The sequence below is a fragment of the Acartia tonsa genome, chromosome 4 (assembly GCF_053477335.1).
Source record: "Acartia tonsa isolate MP-2025a chromosome 4, ASM5347733v1, whole genome shotgun sequence".
Classification (NCBI taxonomy): domain Eukaryota; kingdom Metazoa; phylum Arthropoda; class Copepoda; order Calanoida; family Acartiidae; genus Acartia; species Acartia tonsa.
In genome coordinates, this window is record NC_137263.1 from 14,937,888 (window position 1) to 14,950,655 (window position 12,768).

General features: G+C 33.5%; 1 protein-coding gene across 2 annotated transcripts in view; it reads right to left on the reverse strand.

The window, feature by feature from the left end:
* The window catches only part of cac (calcium voltage-gated channel subunit cacophony), a 108,650-nt gene that overhangs the window by 46,993 nt on the left and 48,889 nt on the right, over positions 1–12,768 (reverse strand). For both annotated transcript variants that reach the window (XM_080156567.1, XM_080156566.1), the window contains exons 17-26: positions 11,806–11,892; positions 10,195–10,259; positions 9,575–9,707; positions 9,100–9,302; positions 8,601–8,790; positions 7,251–7,357; positions 4,138–4,237; positions 3,450–3,521; positions 1,605–1,694; positions 122–267 (exon numbers count right to left, since the gene is read on the reverse strand). In XM_080156567.1, the coding sequence (XP_080012693.1) occupies positions 122–267; positions 1,605–1,694; positions 3,450–3,521; positions 4,138–4,237; positions 7,251–7,357; positions 8,601–8,790; positions 9,100–9,302; positions 9,575–9,707; positions 10,195–10,259; positions 11,806–11,892 (1,193 nt within the window). The remainder of the gene's footprint in view (positions 1–121; positions 268–1,604; positions 1,695–3,449; positions 3,522–4,137; positions 4,238–7,250; positions 7,358–8,600; positions 8,791–9,099; positions 9,303–9,574; positions 9,708–10,194; positions 10,260–11,805; positions 11,893–12,768) is intronic.

Genomic DNA, 12,768 nt, shown 5'->3' on the forward strand with positions numbered 1-12,768 from the left:
GGGGTGGATGGGAGATATTGTTATTTTATCCATCTGCGAGCATTACTTTATCAGAGTACATGAAAATCGGATGTAACATCCTAGTAATAATGTATCGATTGTAATGATAAAATAAACTTACGCCGGCCATCCTTCAGTGGTCTGAACAGCAAATAGTGTGAGCATAGCAACAGCAACATTATCATAATGAAACTGTTGTTGTCTCCATTCTCTTTTGGACACGCTGGGCGGACCATCACCACGCCCCCCGTACTCAAAAAACTCACCCTAAAAGTCAATAATAATTATTTCTTGCATCGTAATAGAATGTGCAATTGTAAGATTAAACCATTTTTTTAGCCCCGAGGTGCCGAAGGCACGGGCTAAAAAACTGGCTTTAATCTTATGATTGTACATTTTTATATTCGTAGAAAGCTAGATATAATATGATGCTAGACAAAGTTTTTTCGTATGGATGAGAACCTATTCTTATCCACCGGAATCGAATAAATACGAGAAAATACATTATTTTCATAACACTAAAACAAAAAGGTTTATAGACATATTTTCTTCTTTAAAAAAGGGTTATTTCCTATGATAAGCAAAACAAAGAGTTATTGAAAAATACAAATTCTTATTTAAAAAGCAGTAATTTATTGGTTATTTGCCTCTATACTTCTGTAAACTTGTGTGCATTTTTAGCTATGTACTCCTTCCTTTCTATTCTAGCAGTGTCGAAGCATCTTATAGCGCCTCCAAAAATAAATGACTTCATACAATTCAAATGACCAATGAAAGGCCAGTATACATTTACCATTGGTCAATTATAATGTATGATGACCTAACATTGGTCATTTGTATTGTATGACGTCATTTTTAAGAGACACTGTAAACTGCTTCAGCATGGCCAATTACACCTTACCCGATGAAATAATGAGTTTTTAAAAATATTTCTTTACCTTTTTTAAAAGCGAAGCTTTTCTATAATTAGGGTCGGTCCGTCCGTCCGTACGTCTGTCCGTCCGTACGTCCGTCCGTACGTCCGTCCGAGATAGATAGCTTTTATTCGTTAATTTAGGCATGTTAGAATTGTCCTATCGATTTCAAACTTTGCATGATGATTCCTGTAGTAGTTGGGTACGATTTAGAAAGCATAGCAACTCTATAATCATGACCAGAATGTCCGTACGTCCATTTTAAACATGTTGATTTTTCAATTTTTTTAACAACAAACTTTCAAGTGTTTTAATTATCCGTTTGATCTGATTTTTGATATATTGATTCCTGGGACAACAAAGAAGAACATTATAGGCGAAGCAACTCTATAATCAAGTCCAAAAATGTAAGTATGTCCATAAACATTATCCTGTTTTTAAGCAGTTTTTCAACAAATTTACCTACAATTTTGATTCGACATTTATACATTTATGTTCCGATTTTTCAGTTCAGATACTATACAAGTGTTAATGTCCGTTTGTCCTACCGTTTCAGTGCTTCGCTTTTATGGATGTTGTCATCCTTGTTTCTATCTCACATTAAATTTCTGATAATTGAAAGTCTTTTGTCATATGGAATAAAATCTAGGAACTTAATTATTTTGGCCATAATCGTCTTTGTTTACGTACCTGGCAGTCTTTAGCATAATGTTTACTAATATCTGTGCAGTAGAAAAATTTTCCATTGAACAATTGTACAGCGATTACAGCAAAAATAAACTAAAAATAAAATGTATTATTATTTTATATGTTCAGATTCAATTTCTTATGATTTGATCAACATTTAAAATTGTTATCTTAGTCAGCTATAACTTTTAATTTATTAGAGTACATGATAATCTGGTGTAAGATTCCAGAAATAATAAATTAAATTCTCTATTACCTATTCTAGTATAAGAAAAGCATTGTTTATGTTTCTTTTCTCAGCTATTTTTTAATAAATTACATTTGACAAAACTCCAGCTCGGATGAGACAAACAAATAAGATTAACAATCTTCTCCCTTGAAAGTATTGTCAGTGTCAATTTAGATTGTCCTATTTAACAATACAAGTGTGTTCTATAAAGATTATCCCTCCCCTCTCCATTTGAGAATAGTTATTTATCGCATTGTATTTTAGACTGTTTCCTGTGGGTATTAAAATAAAGCTAGTTTTGTTATACCCGAGGGGGCCAAAGCCCCGGTCTAACAAAAACTGGTGTTAATTTTATGATTTTTATTTTAATATCCATGGAAAATTGTCTATGATACGATACTATATATGATTTTTTAGTATGCCTGAGAATCAGTTCTAATTCAGCGGTTTCGAAGTCATACTGGATTTTAGTGGATTTTAATGCCAAAAAGTTGACCCATTTGTAGCTCCAGATGTAAGAAATAAAACGTAACTGATTAGCTAAATCCTTATTTACTTTTAGTTCATATTTTCATGGTGTAGTCAATTGTAACCTTGTAAAGATTAGAAGCAGGTGTATTCTGTGTTTATAATTGGACATGACATTACTTCTGGATTGTGTATAAAACGAAGTTGCTTAAACTTAGGTATATACTAAGAATTGATGATCCTATTATATTATTAGAAGCTAATATGGTTTAAACCCATGCAAGACATGGATTATCTTCACAGTTTAAACTATATATTTTCCATTGAATAGAAGTGTATTATAAGCCGTGAGGGAAATAATTTTCTTAAAATTTAACAATAAGAAAATAATTAGGGTACCCAAAGTTTTGTAAGTTTGTAGGCCAAAAATTGTATTACTCTTCAAACTTATTCAAACTGATTGGTTGGTTCAAACTAGAAGTGTCCAAACTTTCCAACCAATGATATAATATACAAAATTTGTTTATCAGTATTGAGAATGTACAACAACTCAACGTCAATTGTCTTATCTCTCCAGATTTATGCAACAAAAAAAGGCTGTATTAGAATAAAGTTTAAAAATCCAGACAAAAAAAGAAAAAGAATAAAAATAAAATTTTAACCTTACAAGGATGGTATCATCCATTTGGACGGACTGAGGGACAAAACGAAGTAAAGAAAAGATGCCTATTTATTACCAAAACTTCGATATCCTGGAGCATTATAGCCAGACTTACGGACAAGGTGAATTATAAAGTTCTAGTGGGTGCAACCCTAGCGTCTAGGGGCTTTGGTATTCGAATATAGAAAGGGGATTAGGAAAGGGGAGAACAAAATTCTAAAAACCATCAAACGACATGATTCTAATAAATAAAATAGCTTAAAAGCATCCCAAGCCCCATGTTAAGCTTCCCTTAAATGGAGAACCCAATCAGTTTGGTAATTTTCGAAATCTTAAGCTACACTACTGTGAAAAAACCGTACTACTTTATATTATAAGATATGGTAATTAGTAAGTTGAATCTCAACACATAGAAAACAAATTAAGTACAAAGAGAGACAAAGTGAGTTATAGAGTAGCTTCGATGGTAAAAATAAAATGTATATTTCACCTGAAAGAGCATGTACACAATCAGAATATTGAAAACATTTTTCAGAGAATTGATAACACAATCGAACACAGCCTGAAATATGTTTTGCAATCTTTAAATAGTTATTTATTGCATTTTATTATAGACAGCTTTCCGCGGGTATTAGAATGAAAAATTATAAGATTAAGTTTTGTTAGCCCCTGGGACCGAAGGCCCGGGTTAAACTAATAATTACTTTATGATTTTTATTTTACTATACGTAGAAAATGGTCTGTAAAACGATGCTGGCAAACTTTTGTGCTGTTAAAGAATCAAAATAAAATACTGTAATATCATTAAAAGGATAGCATTATTTTAGACGAATATAAGGTTTTTGGTGTTACATTTTTTTTTTAATTAAAAAAAAAATTTTAACCCTCTCCCTCTCACTTGTCTATAAAATAACCTAACCTAACCTAAAAATAATTTTTAAAAATAACGGAGCGGAGGAGGGGGGGTTGGCTATAAAAATTTCAAATTTGGTGGGGAAAATCCTTATTGTATAATGCCGTTTTTTTCTAATTAACAGTTAAAATACATATTGTCTAAAGTAATTAGTTCAAAATTAGAATTAGTTGTAAAAATGCCAGACACCTTCAAATAAGTTAAATATGGTGATTAGGTTTTGCTTTTCAAGAAAGCTTTTGACTATTTATGGATAAAAATTTACCTTTAATTTTGGTACTCTTTTGATTGTTTTCAATGGTCTGAGAACTCTTAATACTCGCAAGGATTTGATTGTACTCAGGTTTGAGCCCGCGCTTCCTCCTCTGAAAAAAATAGATGGTGCTTTCACACAAAGTTCCTTGTTGCGCACTGATACCCACCCCCTCCCTTTTTATTTTGAAAATAAATGAATAAGGGAAGGTAGTGTTTCATTTGATTAATTTTTTTGCTTTAGGTTAGGTTAGATTATGTTACATTGAGTCCTGGCTAGTCCCGCAAGGGTGTATAGGGTTGAAAATTGAGATTGGAGAGAAACAGTCCTTACTCTTTCATTCCCCCAAGGTTTACACCTCTTTCAAATTTCTGCGCACGCGACTCAATTTAACTTGCAATACTTTTTTTCTTCAGGGATACTTTTTTTCATTTTGTTTTGAATCATGTCGACATATATTCGTTGTTTTTCGCCAAGTTTTATCTATTTTAGTTCAAAATGTCTTATTTAGACTCTAAGCTCCTTCTTAAAGTCATACAGCTCCTCCAAGAAATACATAAAAAAGCTCTGCTCTTATAGCCAACGGATTTAATACAGCCGTTTCAGGGATAATTTGCTTCGTATGTGCAGATGTTAAATGTTTTCAAATGGCATGTAGATTATTTGTTGTAATTTAAGTGACTTGAACCAGATATTTGATTGTTACAAATTTGGTGCATAGTTCATATATATATGTATCTACAGAATTCCCAGGGATTTAAAGGGATAAGACTCGCCGATAAATTGCTGTACATCCCCAATGATGATACACAAAATTACCCCTTCTGTAGATTACAATTAGTAGTTGTAACGTTTGGACACTTCAACCAATCAAAATAAGATACAAGTCCCAAAAGTTGTTGAGCCAACGATTTTAAGAAAACATTATGGGAAAACTTTGGGGACTAGTGAAATAAACAGCAGAATGTCCCCTCCATATCTGCGTAATTCAACATATTATCTTTATTTTTTTACTTCATTTATTTACTTTATCTATTTTAATTAATCAACACAGAAAATGAAATACTTTTAAATTTTTTTAAAAATAGTAAGTTCTCGTAGGTTTAGTCATTTTGATTTTTTACAGTATCTACTATACCAGGGAAGAAGAGAACATTAGACTGTAAATCATATTGGTACCCAACGTTTTATAAACTAGTTTTCTCTTTAGATGACTTAAAATGTTGAGTACTATTATAGAATCTTAAATTGTACACTAACTCTTATATTCTACAGGGGTAATTTTGTTTACTTTGATAGGGTTGTACATTAATTTACTGTCTTATCCCTTAATATCCATGGTACTATACCTACAATGAAACTTGCAATCAGACTTACACATTCCAAGGACCGGGTCAAAACTTTGCCACAAATGTGAGTAATTTGATTTGTGGAAGTTGAGGCTTAACTTTGTTGGATAAATTGTAAGTACTACTACAACAGTCAGTTCAATCCATTAAAAATAAACCATGTTATCCTCCCCACAGCCATCCTCTCCTTTTTTTACTTTTTAAAATGTGTTTCTAACCCCTACGGGGTCCTCTAACCCTGCGAAGCCCTAAAAAAAAATCACGGAAAAACTTTTTTTTTCAAAAAGTTTGGTTGTGGTCCACTTTTAGTTTGAGGTAAATGACTAGCCAATCTCAAAGGTTTCACAACTTAAGACTATTTGTAATATGACCAAGTTGAATATACTAAAAAAAATTTAATTTTCTTTTTAAAATAATGAAAGTGTAACTAAACTAACAGAATTTTTAAAAATAATGTTGTTGGTTCTTACTCTTAATTTGATTTTTGTGTCACAAAATATCAGGACATTGATGTTACTATAAACAAAATCACCCCCTCTGTAAAAAACTGCTGGTGGTTAATTGGATACTTTTATATACTTTTTTGCTTAGTGTTTTTTCTTGTTTATTTTTGATATTGTGTAGGGAGAGCAGGAAAATTAAGGGACGAGGCCATGTATTGACAATAAATTAATCAAAAAACTTAAGTACATTCCAATTATTTTGTAGATACCAATCATTAATCAACCAAGCCAACGAATCACAGAACGTGTTTAGATACTTTGGGATCGAAATAATTTGCAACCCAACGCCCCCCCCCCCTCCCTGGGGATGAAAGGAGACACTTATTATCCTTTATTATTGTGAAAAAGATAAATTACTAGGCAGAGTATTTCATTCAGTTTATATTATGTATAACAACATGCTTCTCATAATAGACAATAAAACAAAATTGCTCATAACTTATAAACTAAAAAACTACTATAAAAACTTTAGTTTTTTTTTTACTTTAAACTAATCTTGACAATCAACGGCAGTCTTTATATAATTTCATCAGGCCATTAGAGTAAAACACAAGAGGGGGAAGGGGTTAAAAAACTGTATGTCCCCATCCCGAGGACCTTGTGCCGACTCTCAAATGGGTCCTTGAAAATCAACCAATAGTGTCGGGAATATTAACACAGCCAAGTAGCAGAAAACGATTTGCTAGCAGACGAAAAAGGTATTTCACATTGGGATCAAGTATATATCTATACTATAAATTTATTAGTGATTTTCTACTTTTACTAAAATCTCCTATGGGTGCATAAAGTATAATTGCATGATAAATACATGGTGTAAAAATAACAACATGTGGACAAATGAGTTTCTTCATGCAATACACAACAATGCAATGCAATGGATGTTGAAAATACGTGGATATTATGACAGAGGGGAGTAATTGTCGTTCATTTAGGATACTAACATCACTGTTATTTTAGTCAGCTACTGGTTTCACTTTATTAGTGTTCATGATAATCTGGTGTAAGATCCAATACTAAAAAATCCATTTGCACAATACAGTTTTTTTAGGGATGAGGAGAGACAGAATATCTATTTAGCGGATTAAAAAATTTAAGATGTAAGATTAATCCTAGCTTTGCCCCGAGCGGGGAAGGCATTTTATATTTTTTTTGCTTTAGTATTCGTGAAAATTTGTTATAAAACAATATATGATTTTTCAGTTATGCTCAAAACCGGTTCTACTACAGCGGATAATTATCGGCTTCGAAGCCATACTTGTCAAAATATACTTACGCAAATAGAAAAGCGACCAGGGCACAGCAGACAACTATAGCATCCAGGATATTCCAGATGTCTCGACAGTAGCTCCCAGGATGGAGAATTACTCCAAGATCCAGGATCTAAAAATTATATAAATATCAGTCAAGATTTTTTTATGGGAGCTAAGTAAAAATTACTACTAAATCCAAGATCTGAACATTATATAAATATTGGTTCATATGTATCTACATCTATTGAGTACCAGGAGAAGCTTTTTATAGTGCCTATACTGGAACGACTACCATTGGTAATTAAAATGTATGCGTGCCTCCCATTGGTAATTTGTTTTGTGTATTGGCCTTTCATTGGTTATTTAGTCTATGTATTTATTGGCCTATCATTGATTATTTGTATTGTAAGAGGTCATTTTTATAGGCCCTATAAAGAGCTTCCTACCAGGATTAAGGGTTCTCCCCAAAATCCTGGATCTAAAGAATCTTAAAAAGTCTGTCTAGATAACACAAGTAACTTCTTTCATTTATTTCAATGTTTCACTTTCATATTTTTTGAGAAAAAAAGTATTTTTTTCTATTTTTCTTTTTTCTTTGATTAATGACATTATTTGTATGAATCGCGCATTGTAGACTATGATTATTTCCTGCGTTTCTATAATTTTTCTCTTTCTTATGACACATAATCAGCCAGTCATGAAAATTATTTTTTTCTCTTATTTCTTTCATTTAACTTAACCAGAAATAACCAACTTATCTAAAAAAATATTACGATCTTGCCAACCCCTCCACCCTCTCTCTTTAAGGTCTAGAGGCTTCGTAAATTAAGAACTTTAATTTTATAACAAACAAATTCAATTAAAAATAGGGAAAACAATAAACATAACAGTGCAGTGCAACAAATAAAAAGGAGCATAACGGTGATATATCTTTTAAAAATTAAAATAACAGGTGATAGGTAATAGGCTTTCTAGCGTTTAAAGAGTTGCTTAGCTTAGATGAAACCAAAATCGTAGGCTAGGTTTGAAATTGAAAGACGGTTCTGACATACGATTAGGGGCTTTAAGTCACTAACCTAATACATAAATTAAATGAAAAAAATGACCCTTGTACTAAAATGTGCACTAGAATGTGGTCAGATTGTTCCTACAGTAAATATTATGATAGTTGAAAATTGTCATTGCTAACATGGACATTGCTTATTGGTCAGTTCGTTCATCCATTAGAAAGGGAGGGGGTGTGGTAAAAGTGGTGGATTAGGGGATCGTTAGTTTGGCCAGCTGCAAGTTTCCTTTATTACAGAACATGATAATTTGGTGTAAAATCCAAGTAATAATAAATTCATTGATAAAATAAATGATTAAAAACTTACTTTCAACACCATCTCAACGGCAAAGATACAAGTAAATACGTAATCAAAGTATGCCAGGTACTCATTCTTGGCACTCTTCTCATCAACAGGATCCTCCGCAGCCAGGGCTATGGAGCTGGCAACAATGATGATCATGATGAAGCTGTCAAAGAAGTGGTAGGTCACGATCGCGTGCACGGCACGTCGAAATCTGAAGAAAAAAACCTAATTTTTAAAAATTCTTTTAAAATAAGCAATCTATATGTATTACAAAATAGAAAGATGTCTGTTTAAAGTAAAACTAGAAGAAAAGGAAGCTCTACAAAGTGTCCGAAAAAATGAGCCGTGTGACTTCATAAAAATGAGGGATGAGAGGAGAAGTGGGAAAGGAAACCCCCTAAGAAGAGATGGATCTATTGACGTCACACGGCTTATTTTTTCGGACACTCTAGAAGTTCGATGAAAATTATTTATGTTATCGCTCTACCCTTCCAACACTAGGCATTAAAAAAAAACTCACGGGTTCTCCGAAGATAAGAAGAACATGGAAGAATAAGGAAGAATGGCCTTTGTTCCCTCCTCTGTGTTGGCAGCCTCGTGTACAGGTATACCATCAACTAATCCCTCCAGAGTCATGACATCTAGCTCTCCTGCCTCATAGTAAGCAGCTTGTCTCTCCAGTTCCCTAGCCATTCTTTCCTCTCTCTCCTCCAATGCTTGTTGCTGAAATTAGAATTTGGTGTTCAAAAATGAACCACAGAAACCAGGGTTCTAAAGGGATGTACAAAAGCCGATAAATTGATGTACATCCCCAATGATGATACATAAAATTATCCCTGCTGTAGATTAAAATTAGTGGTTGAAACGTTTAAACACTCAACCTAATTAAAATGTTTATTTACCTACACCTCCCACAACTCATACCCCTAAAAATCGTTCTTAATGGGGGGGGGGGGGTTAAATATTTAGCTTCTCAAACTTAATGTGTCAAATACCTTATTTTCCGCGGCGGTGAGCTCCTGTGCGTTGGCCAAGTTGTCGACAGCAATGGCCAAGAACACGTTGAGCAGGGTGTAGTTACCAAACAGGGTCAACACAATAAAGTACACAGAATACATCATTCCAGATCTAAATTTTAAAAAAAAATATTTATAAATCGAAAGTATAACAACTAATGAAAAGTGTGCGGTACTTTTCAATACGTAAAGTGTGTTCCATAAAGTTTCGTTTCCCTGACACTAATTTGGCAATTTTTTTCTTATTATCAGCGGCGCCTCTGATAAATCCATCTAAAATACAGGTATGACTTAACTAAGGACTTTTTTACGGTTCTGCTAGATCATTCCGTTTAGATACTAAATTTATCATGGGATCTAAAGGTGTAAGACAATGGCCGATTAATTTATGTACATCCCTAATGATGATAAACAAAGTTGCTCCTTCTGTAGATTTCAATTAGTGGTTGCAACGTTTGGAATAACCCTAATGAACCAACCAATCAAAATTTAACAAAAGTCCCCACAGTTTTTAATCCAACGAACAAGAAAACATGACTTTATAACTTTGGGTACTAGTTTAATAAAATGGCCATTGTAACCTCCCTCCTGATTGTTACCTGTGTCCTCCTTGAGAAACTATTCCATTGTACATTACTTCATTCCAATCCTCTCCAGTTAATATCTAGGTAGAATAGTATTACATCAACTCTGTATGATGCTAGATTTGAGTAAAATTTATTTGTCAAAACTATACGGTAGAAAACCTTATAATAAAGTAACAGGATCTCTGTGAGTGTGTGCTGTGTCTCTGTGTCTGTACCAAAGGATCTTGCTCACCGCTAAAACGATATGGCACTCCTTGACAAGGTAGCTTTTTATAGGTCCAGAGAAGGTTCTTACTATTTTCGAGGAGGCAGTATACCACCATCCTCATAAAAGAAATCGCCCCCAGAATAACAAGCTACTCCCCCCCCGGCCCCCCTTCCCACCCACATCCCAACCTAAAGTGCCACAAACACCCCCCCTAGAGAAATCTCCCCAAGCAAAAACAATTTCAAAAAATTAAAATTTTATTTTCTACGCGAGGAATGGTTTACTTTTTATTTTAAAAACTAAAATAAAGAATGGGTCTTCGAATTTAACCCTCATCCCCACTTGAGGCCTCTAGGTGAGTATCCGCTTGTCAAGACTATAGCAGCAAAACTCTTCTATTAACGTTCATAAACACTTTAAATTTAATATTCCACATTCCTTTAATCATATCATCTATTTTTTGAGGTGCAACATTTTTTTCGGAATTGATGGAGCATAACATTCTTCTTTCAATAAGTTAACATTTGTAAATTTATTTCAATTTAAATATTTTCTTTTCATATTATAAAATTTAGAAAAGCAAGGCTTTTCTTGATTAAAGACCGATCCGTCTGTACCAAATGGATAGCTATGGCGTTAATTTGGCATGTTATAATTTTTCAATCTTTGCAAGAGTGTTCCTTAACAGTTAAAAAGTTCGCCAACTTTGCAATAATAATATTTCCGTGAGGTAGCTATCGGCCTGTTACCATGAATATTCAATATAGTGATTCCTATGACGATAGGGGATCTTGTAGTTGGCGATGAATCCCTATTATCAAGTCTAAAAACGTCAGTAAGTCGATATAAAATATGTTTAACGGCATATTTGCTCAGATTTTGAGAAAAAATTTTGTTTCTTTTAAAGAGCCGTCACTCTTTGTTGTTAATGCTCATTTGTCTGTCTGATTTGTTGAATTTCGCTTTTATGGATGTTGTCATTCTTGTTTACATGTTCAAAAGGTTCAAAGGTGGGTGTAAAGGGGTGTTTACCCCCCCCCCCTCAAACATTGAAATCCCTCATTTTACTCACCTCAAAATTTTTAAAAATACATTAAATTATCCCCCCTAAATCTTTTAAACTCCTCATTTTACCCCCCTCAAAATTTTAAGAAATACATTAAATTATCCCCCCTAAATCTTTTAAACCACTCATTTTACCCCCCTTAAAATTTAAAAAAATATATTAAATTATCCCCCCTAAATCTTTGAAACCCCTGATTTTACCCCCCTCAAAATTTTAAAAAATACATTGAATTATCCACCCCTAAACCTTTGAAACACCTCATTTTACCCCCTTGAAAATAAAAAGCTTGGACGTCCCTATAATAAAGCTCCGCCTGTACAATGTACAAACTAATGAAATAAAAGTTTACCTGGAAAACAGTAAGAAGAGCAATAACAAAAGAATCAAAGTTGGCATCAGGGGTACCCTCAGCAAAATTAAAAGCTCCACCAAAAAGCTGAAAAAGGAAAGTTTCATTTTACTTAATTTGTATTAATGATGATAGCAGAATATTTTTTAATTTTAATTAGAATTAATTGAACAATAAAGGTAACACGGAAAATGCATAGTCCTATTTATTTTCATTTTTTAATAAATTGTTAGTTAATAGCGGGTACGCCACTAGAGGGACTTAAGCGTTTAAATTCATATTTTTACTGTTCTATCCTTATACTAAAGTAACAGGAGGTGTGTCTGTGTGTTTGTGTGTGTGTATGTTTGTGTGTTTGTTTGTACCGAAGGATTTCGCTAACCGCTGAACCGATCGGGTTCTCCTTAACAGGGTAGCTTCTCATAGGTCACGGGAAGGTTTATAACTATTTTCTTGGGGGGTGGGACAACCCCAACCCCCCCCAAAAAAATGAAAAATCCCCCCCCAATTTTTATTTTTTATTTTTTAAACTAAAAATAAAAATAAGGGGGGGGCACCCCCCCCCCCCCCCCGTAATTTTTTTTCTCGCCCCCCTCAAAAATTTATTTTTTTACTTTTTCTTTTAAAATCTAAAATAAGAAATTGGGTTATCAAATTCGACTCTCCCCTCCTCAAGTGCCCCTAGAGGCCTCTAGGGGCGTAGCCGCTAGTAAGTTATATAGTACACACTTAGGTTTATGGATATTAATTAAATAATAAGGATCAATTACTTGCCTCCCTTCTGGGTTTTCGATCCAAGATTGGGGCTCAAAGTTCCCCCATATTTAATTTTAGGTTTTTAATGGAGAAAAGTTGGTGCCATTTTCGGAAGAGTAAGTAAGTAAGTATATTCCCTGAGAAGCTTGGCCTAATTGTGTCAATCATTACCGACAATTTAAGCTTTACTCGAACGGACGCACAGAT